This window comes from Spea bombifrons, chromosome 4, assembly GCF_027358695.1.
Source record: "Spea bombifrons isolate aSpeBom1 chromosome 4, aSpeBom1.2.pri, whole genome shotgun sequence".
In the NCBI taxonomy this organism is placed as follows: domain Eukaryota; kingdom Metazoa; phylum Chordata; class Amphibia; order Anura; family Pelobatidae; genus Spea; species Spea bombifrons.
In genome coordinates, this window is record NC_071090.1 from 57882679 (window position 1) to 57902023 (window position 19345).

General features: G+C 38.7%; 1 protein-coding gene across 2 annotated transcripts in view; it reads left to right on the forward strand.

Moving 5' to 3' along the window:
- Positions 1–17584, forward strand: part of BRD1 (bromodomain containing 1) — a 44493-nt gene extending 26909 nt beyond the window's left edge. For both annotated transcript variants that reach the window (XM_053462134.1, XM_053462133.1), the window contains 5 exons: positions 12291–12429; positions 12991–13118; positions 13687–13796; positions 15039–15193; positions 16007–17584. In XM_053462134.1, the coding sequence (XP_053318109.1) occupies positions 12291–12429; positions 12991–13118; positions 13687–13796; positions 15039–15193; positions 16007–16190 (716 nt within the window). In that variant the 3' untranslated portion in view covers positions 16191–17584. The remainder of the gene's footprint in view (positions 1–12290; positions 12430–12990; positions 13119–13686; positions 13797–15038; positions 15194–16006) is intronic.
- The last annotated feature ends 1761 nt before the right edge of the window (positions 17585–19345 follow it).

Sequence of the window (19345 nt, forward strand, 5' to 3'; positions counted from 1 at the left end):
TTAAAATGGCAGGTTCTTGTGATGTTAAAGAATGAGACAGATAAATCATGTCAGAACTTTTTCTACCTTTAATGTGACCTATAACTATAACAATTCAATTGCAAAACAAACTGAAATATTTGAGGGGGGGGGGGCTTTTTATTCTGCTGTTTGTTTTTAACATCATTTGTTTATTAAATTATTTTAAATAAAAAAAAATTACATTCAATTTTTTTTTATCCGATTAATCGAAAAAATTATCGGCCAACTAATCGATTATGAAAATCGTTGCAGCCCTAGTGTGTATATACTGTATTTGCTCGATTATAAGACGAGGTTTTTTCCAGAGCAAATGCTCTGAAAAATACCCCTCGTCTTATAATCAGACCTCATTCTGCTTCGGCCGTGCTGCTTACCGGGCTTTGATCGCGAGCGGCGTCTCTGCTATTAGCAGCAGGAAACAGGAAGCTAGCACAGTCCTCACATAACTCTACCTCCTCCCTCCTTCCTCTGGGGGCGGGGCCAGAGAAGTTGCTCGCACAGCCGGGCCCCTGCAGAAGTCTGCGAGTGGGAGATCAGCAGTTCAGGTAAGGGGGTGGGGGGTTTTAGCTTGTGTCTGTATGTGTGATTAATGAAATGAATGAGTATTTAAATGTTTGTGAATGAGTGTGTGTGTGATAGCATGGATGTGTAAGGGGGGTGGGGGTGGTAGCATAGCATAGGGAGGCTGTAATCACACTTCTAACATCCCCAGGTTCCAGCATGTACTGGCTGCCTTGGCTTGATATATATATATATATATCTCCAGAAATGCATTTTAACCCCCTATATGCCACTCAGCCCCATGATATGCCTTTTAACCCCCTATATGCCAGAGTGGCATATGATATGCCTGATACCTCTATATGCCACTCTGGCATATAGGGGGGTTAAAAGGCATATCATGGCGCAGAGGGGCATATAGGGGGTTAAAAGGCATATCATGGGGCACAGTGGCATATAGGAGGGTATAAGACATTTCTGGAGGCAGAGTGGCATATAGAGGGTTAAAAGGCACATCATGGGGCAGAGTGGCATAAAGGAGGGTATAAGACAATTCTGATATGCCTTTTAACCCCCTATATGCCCCTCTGCCCCATAATATGCCTTTTAACCCCCTATATGCCAGAGTGGCATATAGAGGTATAAGGCATATCATGGAGCAGAGGGGCATATAGGGGGTTAAAAGGCATATCATGGGGCACAGTGGCATATAGGAGGGTATAAGATTTCTGGAGGCAGAGTGGCATATAGAGGGTTAAAGGGCACATCATGGGGCAGAGTGGCAAATAGGAGGTATAAGGCATTTCTGGGGGCAGAGTGGCAAGCCTGGGGGCAGATGTGCATAACTGGGGGGGGGCAAGGTTGGCAAGTAAAAGGAAATAAAAAATATATTTTTCTTAATCATAGCTTTTATTAAATATGAAAATTAGTTTACATTAATATTTACTAGTAAAACTTTTTTCCTATAGGGTAGTCTTATATTCAGGCTTTTTGTTTTTTTCCTAAATTAATATTTTGATTTTGGGGGGTCGTCTTATAATCAGGATTGTCTTATAATCGAGCAAATACGGTATGTATATATATATAATTACACACACACCTTTTTGATTGAGGGTAGAGGAAATACTGACATAAACACCTCACCTTTATTCCAAACCAGAACACTGAGCATCTGCAGTTTAGCAGATAAAACAGCCTTCTGTACTTCTGTTTTCTGTCTTTGGTGGAAACTGCTACTCGCACTAGAAGCAACAGTTATAAGGAGTAGAATGGCACAAGATATTTTATCTGATAAACTGCAGCAGAACTGGAGTAAGAAAAAAAAAAATGGTAAGTATTCATCAAATGGCATAGAACACCAAAAATAAGTTGGCCCCTTTTTAAATTGCAACTATTCCACAACTATTGTTAAAAGTTGCCAGCATTTACATTTCATGTGTATGTATTTGAATAAAATGTGATGGTCTCAGCATTAGGAAAATTGCCTATAGATAGCCACCACTTGAGTATGAGCAACAATCAAATATATACTATTTAAGTATTGTGCTTTTGTGCATTTAAATAGTCAGGTTTTTCCAAACAATACATTTTGCTTTTCTTATTACCATATGGACCTAAGAAAGTGTTTACAGATTAAAACATATGTATAATCAATATATACCAAATACAAACCAGCAATGTGGATGTGGTGAATATTTTCACCTGTTACAAGGAACCACACAACTGTTATTAAAATGGTTTGATACAGTCTGCTTTGTTAGGATATATTGGGAGGAAATTGGTTTAGATAAAAATGGCCAGTCAAAATCTCATACTGGCACTCTGGTCCCATCTAACTAAAATAACCTTTCTGTAGCGTAGTAGAGTTGTCAGTCAGCGGCACTTTCCTATCCTGCATATGGAGGGTCTCACATTTGATCATTAGTATATTGACTGAAAAATAAAACAGAAGACAATGCATATGTTGTGTATATGATGTACAGAAACCAGTAGTTTATTGTGGCTGTTCTGTTTCCATGTAACAAAATATGTAAAGATCAATTTATGCTTCTAGCTGATGTGTTACATCAGCTTTTACCAACTTTCAGGTTGTCTAATCCCTATTTACATGCAGGGATTAGACATTGTGATGTGACAGTTGCCCACCATGGGAGAGAAATACAAGTCAACAATAAATATAATAAATTACCTGAGCCCCTCTGTACTACAGTTCTCATGACACATTCAGAAAGTTGCTGAAGATCATTGGAGCCCCCATTTGCCACCAAAACAGCCCTGACCCGCCGAGGTGTGGACTGCACCAGACCTCTGAAGGTTGTTCCTTTATCTGATACCAAGGCAGCAGATCCTTTTAAATCCTGTAAATTGTGATGTTGGGCCTCCATGGATTGGACTTGTTTAGGGGTGCAACTAACGATTATTTTAATAATCGATTAGTTGGCCGATTATTTTTTCGATTAATCGATTAATCGGATAAAAAAAACAATATGCAAATTTTTCGTTTATTTAAAAGAATTTAATGAACTGGATGTTAAAAAACAACTTAAAATTTACATTAACATTCTTATTTTGTTATGATGTAATAAAAAACAATATTTTCAAAGTACAAGAACCCAAACACAATATTTATGAAACAAAATAACCCCAAACATTCTGAAAAGAGGTGGACTATTACTGTTCAAGAAACTTTGCCCCAGCACTTTGCACCCAGCACTTTGCACCCAGCACTTTGCACCCAGCACTTTGCACCCAGCACTTTGCCCCAGCCCTGGCACTTTGCCCCAGCCCTGGCACTTTGCATCCAGCACTTTGCACCCAGCATTCAGCACTTTGCACCAGCACTTTGCACTTTGCACCCAGCCCTGGCACTTTGCACCCAGCACTTTGTACCCAGCACTCAGCACCCAGCACTTTGCCCCAGCCCTGGCACTTTGCATCCAGCACTTTGCACCCAGCACTTTGCACCAGCACTTTGCACCCAGCACTTTGTACCCAGCACTCAGCACTTTGCGCCCAGCACTTTGCCCCAGCCCTGGCACTTTGCACCCAGCACTTTGCACCCAGCCCTGGCACTTTGCACCCAGCACTGGCACTTTGCACCCAGCACTTTGCACTGTGCCCCTGCACCCAGTCTCCAACTCTGCCCTGCACCCAGCCCTGCCCCCACATTCTGCCCTGCCCCCACACTCACACTCTGCCCTGCACCCACTCTGCCCTGCACCCACTCTGCCCTGCACCCACACTCACACCCTGCCCTGCATCCCCACCCCCACTCTGCCCTGCACCCAGTCTCCCACTCTGCTCTGCACCCACACTCACACCCTGCATCCCCACCCCCACTCTGCCCTGCACCCAGTCTCCTGCCCTGCACCCCCCACCCCCACTCTGCCCTGCACCCCCACCCCCACTCTGCCCTGCACCCCCACCCCCACTCTGCCCTGCACCCACACTCACACCCTGCCCTGCATCCCCTGAAACCCCACTCCCACCCCGCCGTGGACCCCCACCCCCGCGAATCGCTCTGTGCGAATGGAGCCACTCGCACAGAGCGAACCGCTCTGTGCGAATGGAGCCACTCGCACAGAGCGAACCGCTCTGTGCGAATGGAGCCACTCGCACAGAGCGAACCGCTCTGTGCGAGTGGAGCCACTCGCACAGAGCGAACCGCTCTGTGCGAGTGGAGCCACTCGCACAGAGCGAACCGCTCTGTGCGAGTGGAGCCACTCGCACAGAGCGAACCGCTCTGTGCGAGTGGAGCCACTCGCACAGAGCGAACCGCTCTGTGCGAGTGGCTCCATTCGCACAGAGCGATTCGCTCTGTGCGAGTGGCTCTGTGCGATCCGTGCACATAGACATGAAGAATACTTACCTCCGGAACACGTCACATCCGTCACGTAGCTAGAAGGCGGAGACTGCAGAGCGTGTAGCAGAAGCGGGGAACGCTCGCGGAGGTAAGTAAAAGGAGCCGAGTGCTCCAACAACGAATCGATCACTCGATTAATCGATAACGGAAATCGTCGGCAACGATTTCCGTTATCGATTATTATCGATTTTATCGATTCGTTGTTTCAGCTCTAGACTTGTTTGTCCAGCACATCTCACAGATGCTCCATTGGATTGAGATTTGGGGAATTTGGAGGCCAAGTCAACACCTTCAACTCACTCTTCTGAAACCATTTTTGATCAGTGGCAGGACACATTGTCCTGCTGAAAGAGGCAATACCCTGTTTATGAAAGGCTTCTGCAACAACGCTTAGGTAGGTGGTATGTGTCAAAGTAACATCCGCATGAATGGCAGGACCCAAGCTTTCCCAGCAGAACATTGCCCAAAGCATCACACTGCCTCTGCCAGCTCGCCTTCTTCTCATAGTGCATCCTGGTGCCATGTGTTCTCCAGCTAAGCGACGTACATGCACCTGGCCATCGACATGGAGTAAAAGACAACGTGATTAATCAGATCGCCTTCTGCCATTGCTCAGTGGTCCAATTCGTATGCTCACGTACCCATTTGTAAGCGCTTTCGGCTGTTGACATGGGCACCCTGACTGGTTTGCCGCAACGCAGCCCCATACGCAACGAACTGCGATGCACTGTGTGACAACTTTCTATGAGAACCAGCATTAACTTTTTCAGCAATTTGAGCTACACGGGCTAGCCTTTGCACCCCACGTGCATCAATAAGCCTTGGCCGCGTTTTTATTTATTTAAAATAAATAAAAAGCTTAAAAAAAACATGGTATGGCCATTTAAAAATTATTATGCATCAGAGGAACTATCCAGTTCCAGCAAAATGTAAAAAAAAAAGTCCAAAAATAAGTAAAATAAATAAAATTTAAAAATAAAGTTTATTATGAGCAAGTGCTAAAATTAGTGCTGTATCTTCCCAAAAATCCTGACATGGAAAAATTTAAATAAAAGCATTTCAAATACTCAAGGGGTGTCTAATTTAAAAAAAATGAATGGTTTGATGGGGTTAAATTGGAGTGGCCGGGCTCAAAGATAGGGCATAGGCACAGACTGACTGAAATGGGGGGGGGAGCGCACTTCCAAAATGTGGCATTTTAACCCCAAACACCAGACAAACCCATACATGTGGGGTATGACTGAACTCGGGAGATGTTCCTGAACACATATTAGGGTGTTGTTTGATGGTGACGTATACCTGGAGCTATACATTTATACCCAAAGTACCACTTGTGTAAAAAAATAAATAAAAAAATACTACCACAAAGTGTGGCAAAGGCTGGTGGTAGAATCAGATGCATGCAAAGGGTTAAATACTACCATTTTAAGTACCTTGGGGTGTCTAGTTTTCAAAAATATATGGTTTTATGAGGTAAATTGTAGTGACCAGGCTCAAAGATAGGGCATAGGCACAGACTGACCAAAATAGGGAAAAAAAAGCGCACTTCCCAAATGTGGCCTTTTAACCCTAAACAGCAGTCAAACCCATGCATGGGTGTTATCACTGTACTCTAGAGATGTTGTTGAACACATATTAGGGTGTTGTTTGATAGTGACGTATACCTGGAGCTATAACTGTATACCCAAAGTGCAATTTGTGTAAAAAAAAAAAAAAAAAAAAAAAAAAATACCAAAAAAATACTAACGCAAAGTGTGGCAAAGGCTGGTGGTAGAATCTCATGCATGGAAAGGGTTAAAATACTAGCATTTGAAATACCTTGGGGTGTCTAGTTTTCAAAAATATATGGTTTGATGGGGTAAATTGAATTAGCCGGCTTCAAAGATGGTCCTATTAGGACATGGGGGCAGAATGACCAGATGTAAAAGTTCCAACATAAAAAATGTGCACTTCCTAAATGTGGCGTTTTACCTCCCAAACAACCCGACATGGGGGGTATGACTGTACTCGGGAGATGTTGCTGAACACATATTGGGGTGTTGTTTGAAAGTGATGTATACCGGGAGCTGTAAATCCATACCTGAAGAGCAATTTTAGTGATAAAAAAACACAAAATAAATTACTACCACAAAGTTTGACAAAGACTGGTGGTAGAATTAATGCATGGAAAGTTAAAATACCCGAAATGGCACATGGGGGGGGAAGAATTACCAGATTTGGAAAAAATGGTTTTGAAATAGCAAAACGCTACTTGTACTTAATGCTCCATAACGTGTATCAAAAAAGCAAAAAAACTTAAAAACATTGGGTATTTCTAAACTCAGGACAAATAATAGAATATATTTAGTAGGTTTTTTTCATTAGCTTTTTTGGATGAGTAAAAGATTTTTGGGATAAAAGTCAGAATGTGTTTTTTTTTTTTTTTTTTTTTTATTTATTTATTTATTTTTTTAAATTTTTCATCATATTTTATTATTTTTTTATGGGAAATTAGATAATATGAGAAACAATGGTATCTGAAGAAAGCCCTTCTTGTCCTGAAAAAAACAACATATAATTTGTGTGGGTTCACTAAATGAGTGAGGAGAAAATTACATCGAAACACGAACATCGCAAAAGTGTTAAAACAGCCTCGGTCCCAATGGTACAAAAGGTAAAACACAGCCTGGTCCTTAAGGGGTTAATGTAGATATCTTCAAAAACAATAACCCATATTATATTAAATCCTGAAGTAGTAGTGTAGTTACCTATTTAAGGTAAAATAATGGGAAAAACTAAGGGAGATCTGAGGAATTAAAGGTGCATTGACACATTTCCGTATATGATCAACTAATGGAACGTCTCATACCTTACTCAAGTCTCTTCATTGGTTAGTAAATAGTACATCTTTTCTAAACCATAGTTCTTTTGGTTACCGGTTACAAGTATGTTTTAAACCTATAGGCTAGGTGAAAATTCTGTTTGGAGACTCTAAGGTTGCTGCTTATACAGCTTGATGTTTGCATCAATACTTTGTATTCCTTACTGATTGTGAGGTCTGCCAGAGTAATTAAGCATTTCTTGCTCATGCAACGATTCTTGGAAAATAAAGGTTCCAGGTCGTTTAAAGTTTATTTGGCAGGGCTCAACAAACCCCTTTCTGGCACCTAGGATCTTGCAGGGCTATAATCATGAATACGGGACCCTATGCCGAGTGCCTCAGGGCCCCCGTCTGACTGCTTCCCCACAGCACAGCATAGGGTGCTAGATTCACGATGGCAGAAGATAGACAGCGTTGGGCTGATTTCCACGAGGTGGGAGGGAGAGTAGTGTATGTGAGTGAGTGTGTGTAATAGAAAATATATAGTGCTAGAGTGTATGTATACTGTGGTGTCAGAGTTGGTGTGTATGTATAGTGCTGGAGTCTGTATGTATGTGTACTATAGTATAGTCTGTGAGTGTGTAAACTAGTGTCAGTCAGTCAGTGTGTGTCCATAGCGTTAGTGTTTTGTTATATATGTATATTGTTAGCCAGTGTGTGTGTTTGAGTGTGGTGTTTGTTACAGTATGGCATTAGCATGAGTGTATGTCAACATAGTGTTTTCAATATATGGTGTTACCATGTGTGTACATTTTGATGGCAAGTTTTTCACTTTACAGTCTCTAACTGATTAGCAGCACACCCTACCTTGTCAACGATGCCTTGCATTTACTTCCAATTTGTTCGATGTGTTAGCTTATGCAAACTCTTCTGCGTCTCCTAAGAGGACCTCTTACCATACTGCACTATTAACGTCAGTTATGATAAAAATCACTAACACTTTTTTTTGTTTTTAGTTTTTCAGCTTGTGAGAAACATGGGTTCTCACTCCCCTCCCTGTGATTCCCCTGCACAAATCACATTGTGATCTCCATGCAGGTCTCCATTGATTTGCATGGAGAGCAGTCTCTGTGATCAGTGTGTCATCCGAACGATCAGATATCCCAGCGGGGTCCAGACAGACCCTGCAGGGGATATCCTGTCCTTCCGGGTGACGACAGCACCGACGCGACACAGAGGGGAGCCCAGGATGGCGAAGGGGAGTCCGATCTCCCGTGTAGCGGCAGGGATGTGTCCCTGCTGCTGCATGAAGGTCACGACGTACCGGTACGTCCATAATGGTTTCTTGCGATGTGTTGTATGGACGTACTGGTACTCTGCTCCTTACATCTGGTTTGGAGCCTGTGCACTCTAAAGAAGTAACTTTAATTTATATAGTCCTGCTTCTGTAACTTATGGGGCACTTTTATTATTGTCCATTAACCCCTTAACAACCAATAACGATCAGTTGCTTTCTTCACTTAAACGGTGTTGCAATGTCTCAATATTGAGGCATTCAGCAACACCAAAAAAGTTGCAGGGGCTCCGTGCGATTGCTCTTAGTAGCAATCACGTTCACCATATTCAATATGGCGGTGGCCAGCTGCTTAATAAGTGCTTAGGAACAGATCACAAATGCCAGGTAGCAAGAAGAATACTGCCTCTAGCAAAGTGGCGACGCCCAAAGGGTACAGGTACAACAGCCAACCATGCAGCTTAATGGAGCCCAGCCTACTAATCAATGTAAAATAAAGATGAAAAAATAAAAAAAATAGACCCCAGTGATGTCACTGACACTATAGCTTTTGTAGATTAGTAAAATGTTTTTCAAATAAAAGTGAAATGTGCTTTTTTTAAATATAATTTATCACCAAAGTTACTATAAATAAAAACATGATTATATAACAATAACGGTATCTAAACAAAGCCAATTTGCCCTGAAAACAACTGTGTGGGAACGCCAAAATGCAAGAAAATTACAGCTAAATAGCAAGACCGCTATATATATTACAACAGCCCCAGTCACAAAGGGTACAAATATTAAAACCGCCATGTCCTTAACCCCTTCAGTCCCATATGGAGGCATCGGTATGTCCAAAAAAAAAAAACGCATCCCAAGAATCCCCTATGGATGTACCAGTACGTCCAGCCCTTCTTGCATAGAGATGTGTCCCTGACGCCGCACGTCTGTGAGGACCTGCTTAGAGATCAGTGTGATCGGTGAGGGGATTGAAAAACCATGTCTCTCACCCCCCTCCGTCCTGAAACAGAGAAGGAGAAAAAAAAGGTTTTTCTTTTAAAAAATAATAAATCATTAAAATAATAATACACAAAAAAATAATAATAAAGTGAGCTAAGTGATGTCGTTGTGACATCACTGGCATTAATAACATGTTCAGGAGGTCCCTAAGAGGACCTCTAACCTTTTTTTACAAAAAAAAAAATATAAAAAATATAAAAAATTTAAATAAAAAAAATATTTTAAAAATAAAAGATAATTAAAAAAAATTAACAAACCTTACATGCCATTGCCCTAGCATAACATCTACCCATTATAACCCTCCTGCCCCCGTTCACAATCCCCAAACCAGTTAAGCCATAAGCATAAAAATTCTACAAAAAATGTACACTTTATACTATGTTCCCTGGTGCTGGAAAAGTATGGAAAATCTATATAAATTAGATATTTCTGAAATCAGGACACCTGAATTGATAAACTTGGAGGGGATTTTCCATCACTTTACCTAGTTTTGTTTTTATAATTTTCGCTAGTTTTTACTAAATTTCTCATTCTAAATTTTCAGCTAATCATCCAACTATGGTATCAAAAGAAAGCTCTATCTCTCCTTGAAAAAACAATATATTGTTTACATGGGTACACTATTCACAGGAAAAGAGAATAATCGCTGAACCGACAGCGCAAAAATGGCAAAATTGCTCTGGGACTTGAGGTACCAAAAACCCCTGGGATTGAAGGGGTTAAGGGAGTAAATTTGTTGGCTTGTGGAAGGGGTAAAAAAAAGTAAAAATACAACGTAAACTGAGGCGGGGGTGATGTTTTGGGTTCTTCACTGTATAGTTGGTGATGTCAGATGTAAGATTTTTTTGTTTTACTGGAACACCACTAAAGGAGTTGAAGGATGGGGCTAGTCCTCAGCCTCTACACTGTCCTTAAGAAAGTGGTCTCTCAGCAGGCTGTCGATAAGCCTGCGGCACTCACGTACTGTGACCTGCTCCCTCCTCAACACCAGGCGGAATCTGGCAAACCATAGAGCATCCTTTACACAGCACATGAGACGCCAAGCATCATCAATGGCGCTCTGTGTGTTCCTGGAAAAAGTCAGTACAGAGTGATAGGACAGGTACTTTCTCTCAATAGAGTCCTTGAGTTCCGACGCCAGGGCTCTGAACAAAGCCTGTGCAAACGGACACTGCTAGAACAAGTGGAGGCCCCCCGCAGCTGAAAGTGAAATGTGCTTTTTTTTAAATATAATTTATCACCAAAGTTACTATAAATAAAAACATGATTATATAACAATAACGGTATCTAAACAAAGCCAATTTGCCCTGAAAACAACTGTGTGGGTACGCCAAAATGCAAGAAAATTACAGCTAAATAGCAAGACCGCTATATATATTACAACAGCCCCAGTCACAAAGGGTACAAATATTAAAACCGCCATGTCCTTAACCCCTTCAGTCCCATATGGACGCATCGGTACGTCCAAAAAAAAAAAAACGCATCCCAAGAATCCCCTATGGATGTACCAGTACGTCCAGCCCTAAGAGGACCTCTAACCTTTTTTTACAAAAAAAAAATATAAAAAATTAAAAAAAAAAAATATTTTAAAAATATATAAAAGATAATCAAACCATAGAGCATCCTTTACACAGCACATGAGACGCCAAGCATCATCAATGGCGCTCTGTGTGTTCCTGGAAAAAGTCAGTACAGAGTGGTAGGACAGGTACTTTCTCTCAATAGAGTCCTTGAGTTCCGACGCCAGGGCTCTGAACAAAGCCTGTGCAAACGGACACTGCTAGAACAAGTGGAGGCCCCCCGCAGCTGCCACTAAATTAACAGGAACTGGTTGGGATGGTGCGTAATCAACATATACAGGCAAAGGATTATAATTAACAGATAACACAATGGCACAGGATTATGTAGAGGTCGGCACAACACTAATCTACTCGCGCATTCAACAATGACCGCAAGGGTGAAAATACAAAATATTACAATTTAGCCCCTATAAGGCTATGTAAAATTGCAGTCCCAGTAACTTTTCTGTTTTATATTAGAATTTCAACATCTAAAAAAAACTGGATTTAAATATTTCTTGAACATTTTGTATGTAACTTGCAGAAATGTGTGTACATATGTATATATAATATCTTATATAAAACGATGTGGCTAGAATATATTTTAAATTACACAAAGTTTTTAATCAATCAGCACAATTACTTTGGCTACCTCTCACCATATTGATTAAATCACTTTTGCCGCTTTCATAGTTAGTTACTCTTTTTACGTGATTCCCATTTTGCTAATGGGGAAGTCCCATGGGAAAAATGTATCTTGAGTGCAACAAGCACAAAAAAAAGCGGAATTTATGGCTGTGCTAATGAAATCCTGCTTGTAAAATTAAATATTTTCCTCCATAGACTTTTATTAGTCAGACATTTTTTAAATCAAACAAAATGTTAATCGGGAAAGAACCGATAATTGTAACTGCAATTATAAGTAATATGTTGTCTGTCACTTTAAAACGTGTTACAGGGTAACTTACTTTGTGTTTTGTAAAGTTCACCTCTGTTCATCGTGATCATTGTAATAATGATGCACAGAGAGAGGGTAGGGCATTAATCTGGGCATCCAAACCTCTAGAAAGCAGAAGTCAACCAACCATGCGCAGAAGATAAACTGATGGTAGAAAATGCTTGTTGTTGCTTTTGGAATTTTTAATGAGATGTAACTTATGTATAATTCCAAGTCAAATGGGAAAAAACGATTGGCGCTGATTTTCTGTAATAGTTAAATGTAATTGCGTGTATCTGCTTATTCTGCAGGTCTCTCAAACGGCTTCGGAGAAGGCGAAAAAGAAAAAGACTTCGAGCTGCCACGAGGACGGAAGGTTGAGCCTCGGAGAAGATGTGCTTCAGAATCAAGTATCTCTTCAAATAGCAGCTTGATGTGCACTCCACCAAGGTAAGGGAGTTGTTTTACTTTGGCTGTTTCTGTTGGTAGCATTTCTGGTATCAAAATAATCATACTGGTTATGAAGTTAATTTGCAAAAACCCTAGGATACTTTTCTTGCTTAGAGTTTGGAGGCCATTATTTTTTAAAATGGTTAGAGAAACGGCTGCCAACTCGAGCCACTGTATAATAAATGTAATGATTTCTATACCATTTTCAAAGGTTTTATTCAGAGATACAGTGAAATGAGATGTAGTGCTTCCCCTTCCATGATTAGAGCTTTGAAAGCCCCTATATTATTCATTATAGTCTCTCTTACTGAGCTTTGCGTATTTTATTCATATATGCTGTACAGGGGTAGCATGAACTATATATATATTTCACCAACTACCCCACAATTACCAAGCCATCCAATGTTACTACATCTTCTCTAGAAGTGACTTGCTTACTTTTTAGTGTCCATAGAATGAAAATGACAAATAGCTCTGGATTGTTTATTTTTCATAATATAGAGTGATAGCTTATTTTATACTTAAAGAACCTAGTGTTTAATACTTGTATTTGTGTGCTAGTTTTAGTTTGCCCAAGTGCGGTAAGGGCAAACCTGCTCTTATACGGCGCCACACCATAGAAGACAGAAGTGAATTAATATCATGCATTGAAAATGGCAACTACGCAAGAGCAGCAAGAATTGCAGCAGGTACTTAATCTTTCATTTGCTTTTTACTTTTGCGTGTCATTTGGTGAAACCTATTTAAAAATTAGAATATTCTGTAAAATATTCTGTTTTTTTTTTTTTTTTTGGCAAAATAGGGAAAAAGAATTGTCACTAACAACCCATTCTCTGCATTATTAAATGTGGAACATTGTTCTTATTACTGATTGTCATCACTTGCGTGACAACGCATTGGTATTTTCATGAAAGACCCTGTAGAAACCCATACAACCATTTTTTCTTCAATAACTATTGCACTGCACTTTTTTGCAAACTTGGCTTTGAATGATTTATCTGATTTCTAAGTAAGGGCAACATACACCATATGATTTTTTTTTTCTTTTTTTTTTTTTGCATGAATAAATCATATGAAAGGATAAAGAGGGAAAAAAAGTAGAATGAAAAACATTTAAGCCAATTGTTTTTAGACCATCATATAAGCATGATAGTAGAACAGTAACACTTTTGTGCTGTTTTTCATTTTTCTTGTTTTGGATTTTTTATAACTTTTTTGAATATCTTGGAAACTGGAAAATTTTATTTTTGTTTTCAGAAGTTGGTCAGACAAACATGTGGGTGTCTGCAAGTGCAACTGCATCATTTCTTGAACCTTTAAAAGTTGTGTGGGCTAAGTGCAGTGGTTATCCTTCTTATCCAGCACTGGTAAGTATTATGATATGTAATATGTGTATATGTAAGAGTAATCCAAGTGAAAGCATATTTTTTTAGAGCAGCCTTATTCGCAACCTAACGTAAATGATGTACACTAGAAATATGATGCTTATAACGCCTATATATTAACAATACCTTCCAAAGGCCATGATCACATAAAATGTTCATGTGCAATAAAAAGAGCAAACTGAGTGTGTTAGATAAATTTTTTAGATAATTAATAAATTGCTAGTGTTGAGACCATCAAATCTAACATTCCTGACCCAGCTTATTTTAGTTGTAATTATGGGATATTCTAGGACAGTTTGCTAGTAATGGTACTTTTTTCACCTATTCTCCTCAATTTAACAATTATGTAGCTAAATAATTCTTTAATCAAGAAATATGTTGACTCATTCGTTCATATTTTCCTCAGTAACACTTATGTTACTAACCTCTTAAACAATGTTAAGTCTGTACTTTTTATAAAAAAATAAACCTTCTGATAAAATAAATGACTAATCTTGTTTATCCATTTTTTAACCATGTTTATCATATGTGGTTGCACAGTAGGGTCCTTTTTAATAAAAGAAAAAAAGTAAATGTCTGTTAATGCACCATTGACCATTTGTGTCATAATCATGATGGGTGCTGTAACCCTCAGAACCAGGTGCACCAGAGGTGCTAAAAGTGCCATAATTTGACATGTTTATTTTCTAGTTCTATTTTATTTCCAATTATGGGATGTAACACCAGTATGTGTGCCTAAACTGTGCTGCGTTGTGTACTTTCACCTTGATGGTGCAATCAGCATATGTACAGCCACATGTTGGATACATTTATTAAGGGGAGCAGGGAAACTCTGAAGGAGAGCATGTATCCGTTCTATAATTGCTGCTTTGACTGTTTCTGCTTAACCTTGCAGCTTTTATTGGCACTAAAAGATTAGGAAATAGAAATCCTAAAATAACTATAGAACAATATTTTCTCTTTCATCAGATTGGTAAGCAGTGCCTACATTTTCACATAGCTGGTTTCTAAAGTTTATAGGTTTTGCAATAGCTCCATCTAGAGGACTCTCTTGATTTCTTGTAGTTTAGACTGGTTTAAATAGTGTTCGTTTGGAATATAAGTGTTTGGCAGTTTTTTTTTTCCATTTTGAAGGACTAATGTCCAAATGTTTGTTACAATGCCAGTAATTTGCAGTTTTTGCTTCTTCTAACTAATTTGGGTGGGTTGTATTTTCTTTCATAGATAATTGACCCTAAAATGCCACGGGTTGGCTGTCATCACAATGGTGTTGCAATACCAGTACCACCGTTGGATGTATTGAAAACTGGAGAACAAATGCAAACAAGGGCTGAAGAAAAGTTGTTTTTGGTTTTGTTCTTTGACAATAAAAGAAGCTGGTAAGCTTAAGATAATATAATAACCCCTTTCTGTTGTATTATATGTTAATGTATTTCATAATTCCAGTAAGTATCAATAAATTCTAATCTTCATTAGCCCCTTCGCTAGCCCTTAATGCTATGTGTCGGAATTCTGGTATTTGATGCAGAAGGACGTAGTACCACACCCTGGCCTTTTACACATCGGCAGAGCTAAATTCTTGCCGGTGAGTGGCAAATCAAGCTATCGTTTGACAACCTGGTATCCCTTCTGCTAATTGGGGCCAATATTAATGGCCCTAAGCTGGGTGTTCTAATGTGGCGGGGCTCTTCTATTTGGGCATTCCCTTTCTAGTTATGTCAGCTATGACTCTAACAGAGACCCAAAGTTTTCGGGCTGTTGATCCCGCTAGTTGGTGTGATCAGGAGAGCACAGCTGTACAGCCCTACATCCTGATAACTCTATGAGAAGACACAGGAAGAATATAATTTGTGCAGGTACACTAAATGAGGACAATTATGGTTGAACAAGGGCACAGCAAAAATGTTGTTGTCCACAAGTGTAAAAATGCCAATTTGAAGTAAATGGCACTTACTACAGTCATGTAAAAAAAGACAATCTTCTGTTCCTTAGCAGGTCTCAAAATTAGGTAAGTACAACCTCAGACTAACAACACATGACAAATTACACCGTATCATGATTTATTCAGCAAAAATAAAGCCAAAATGGAGAAGCCGTGTGAAATTTTAAAAGTACATATTACTTTCTTAAAAACCTCAGTGTTCAAAATAATTAGAATAATCAATGTCATTTTTTCCCATGTTACTTTTTAGGCAATGGCTTCCTAAATCAAAGATGGTTCCACTTGGGATCGATGAAACTATAGACAAGTTGAAAATGATGGAAGGGCGAAATTCAAGCATTCGCAAAGCTGTGAGAGTGGCTTATGATAGAGCCCTTAACCATTTGAGCAGGGTTCAAGGAGAATCTGTTAGTGACTTCAGTGACATTGACTAATGAAGGTGCTACAAAGAAACAACATGCCTCATGTACTCTAAGCTTTACTTCTAACCTCTTCCTCTGAAAGAATGTATTGAAGATACAATTCCGAATCACTGAATGGATGAATATGTTCTATTGCGGAGCATGACTTTTGCTGCCATTCTATTGATTTTATCTATTTCTTGTAGTTCAGAGGAGCTTCCACTAAAGTTATTAAATGTCATGTTTATAGTGTTCATAATCTGTACATAATGTATATTGGGAAACACTTAACTTATTTTGATTTTGAGCTAGTTCTTAAATTCCTGTTGAAGATTTTTTTCTTATTTCTCAGTGATTTTGTTTTAAAATGTAAAACATTGGGTTGAGCCTTAGCACCACTTTACATGAAATGGTTTTGTAAAACTGCTGGATTGGGGAAAATAGCAATGTTTAAAATATATTTAAAGAAGTACTGCTACCTAGTGTGTCCATTTGTCATATTTTGACTACTGTATTTAAAGGAGTATTTTAAAGGATGAAATTTCCATTGAAAAGGGTGCAATGTGCTATTAAATATGAATTTATTTTAATGTACCTGGCATTTAAATGTTAAATATTGTATTTGTTACTTATCATGCTTTGTTTAAAGTTCTCCAAACATATTTTACATAAATACAGGATCTTACACCATATACTTATTGAACATTTTTGTAGATTTTTTTCTACAATATTATATTCTAACAGCATATCCAGTATAGAATCTTAATTTGCTTAAAAAAAAAGCATGATAATGCATCAGAACTTTTCAGATTTTTCATTGTTGCACTCACTTTCTGCCCAAAGTTGATTTTTTTTTTTTTAATTTTTTTAAGTGACTTTTTATGTTTTTGGTTCATCTTTTGGAGAAAAGGGTTTTGAGCACATTGTTCTCTTAAAAAAACAAAAAAAAATCCCACTACCTTTTCCCCAGAGATTTTATTTTTTTTATATACATATATATAAATATATATAAATGTAATTGTATATGTGTCTGAGCGGTTTGTTTAAATAGTGTTAATTTGCTTTAAATTGAGAATTTTGTCGAATTAATATTAATGTGTTTTATTGAAGGCACATACATACAACACTTATATGCATCAAAATCAGTTATGAAATATGAAATTACATTTGAGTGGGGTTTTACTTTTTATTTTTTTCTTTATCTCTATAAAAAAAAAGGGGGATTTATGTAACCTATTTAGAAATGCTTGGTAGCAATAGACCTTTGGATACATTTTGTATGGTACATGTCATGTATATAGAATTAGTACTATTTTTATTTTTAAGACTTAAAGCATTATGTTAGGGATTCTATATATAATATATATGTATGGTGGGTTTCCAAAGCTGCATTTTTATATAAAATAAAAAATTGAGATTTTGATGTACTGAAGCATTCTGGTGCCATAATAATTTAAGTATATTCTGGCTTTTCATTGAATTCTGTATAGACCAAACAAGACCGAAACCACTGAACACTTAATAGTTCATGGACTGTAGTAGAGCTACCCGTCAACCCTAAGACATACACAATAGTTGACATACACCAGAGACCTATGAGAGCTCATACTAATATATACAAACATTGCTGCCATATTTTCAAAGAATAGAAAACACAGCCACGTCAGAATGTCAATGATACTGTACATGACAAGTGAATGATATTTGATGCAGTCAGGGTAGCAAATCCGAGGGATCTATTCACTTAAAGATGACAGATGTATTTGCAGGTTGTAGTTTCAACTCTGAATGTATTCAAAATCAGGGACCAACACTAGGACGTTTCTCCAGAGTGAAAGACTGAGTTGATAAAGATTCAGTGGGTGAGGTGACTGGAAAATGCTTACTGGTTTAACAATGCATTTACAGCCAGCTGAGCTCTTTCTGCAGGAGAAACCCATTGGGTTGGCCCTTTAAAATGTATGTTAAGTTCAAGGAGTCTACCCTACTGCTCTTGAATATTTACTGGTCTTGACATATAATTACCATAGCTTCTCTATTTTGGGTGTTTAAGGACCAAAGTTGTGGCTAAATTGGCTGCATGCCCTAAAGCCTGATTTTGTTTTAATATCACCTGCAGCAATATATGCTATACTAATTTTCCTGCTATATAAATTAATAAAATAATGCTGGGCAAAGTGTCCGGTCAAAATAAACAGGATTTGTTTAAAAATTATTGAATAAGTGACCTAAATCACTTAAATGCAAGGGCATTCCAACCATTTATGGCTCATGGTTCTAATAGCAGGGCAGCCTCTCTAATATCTATACTCAACGGACAAGTAAATATGAGCCAATCAAAGTGGAACATACCATCTGTTTTCCTGTTGGTTTCCTAGTGAGTAAAACGCACTTTTTTTTTCTTCTTGAAGGACCGGCCTCTCTGAAGGATCCTGGTCTCCACAGACTTGGTTTATTGGTGTGACACAGGTCTAAATTTATTTATTTTTTTCTTTTCTTTTTTTATGCTCTTTGGTAAACATATGGAGCAGATATGACAGATATGTTTCACCTCTAGATTCTTTAAATACTTGCTGCTGCTTTTGTGTGAGCCTTTCAGGTGCTAAGATAAAAGTAATTGTACATGCAGTGTTTCCTGTATGTGTATTTACTTTGCTATTTGACTTCTCTTGTAGAATGTCACAGGCTACTGAGCTCCCTCCTGGGCTTAATGCAGAACCCAAAGGAAAGAAATTGATTAAAGCTCCACACCTTGTCTGCCAAGCTATCGGCCATACCTTCCCCTATGAATCATGGAAGGCTCATCTGCTTCTGATAGTGATGAAGATATATACATTATATTGGATTGTATTGAATCCTCAAAGGATAAAGTTCCTCAGAATTAATTGGCTGTATCCCCTGTTGAGGAAGTGTCCAATATAATTAAAGCTGGCAAGGGTGTTATGGAGTCTGAAACACTTTACATACGAGGCAGAAACATTTGCTGTACATTAAATTTATGACCAAGGAGTGGAACTCTCCTGATGAAAAGCCTCAAATAGCCAAATGATTCAGGCACTGTTTCCATTGGAGAAGGAGGAGCAATAGCAGAATTTCTCACCCATGGTTTATGTGGCTATAGGTTGCTTGACAAAGCAGTCTACTTTCCTGCTGAAGGACCTGGTGGGTCTTAAAGATTCTATGGATAG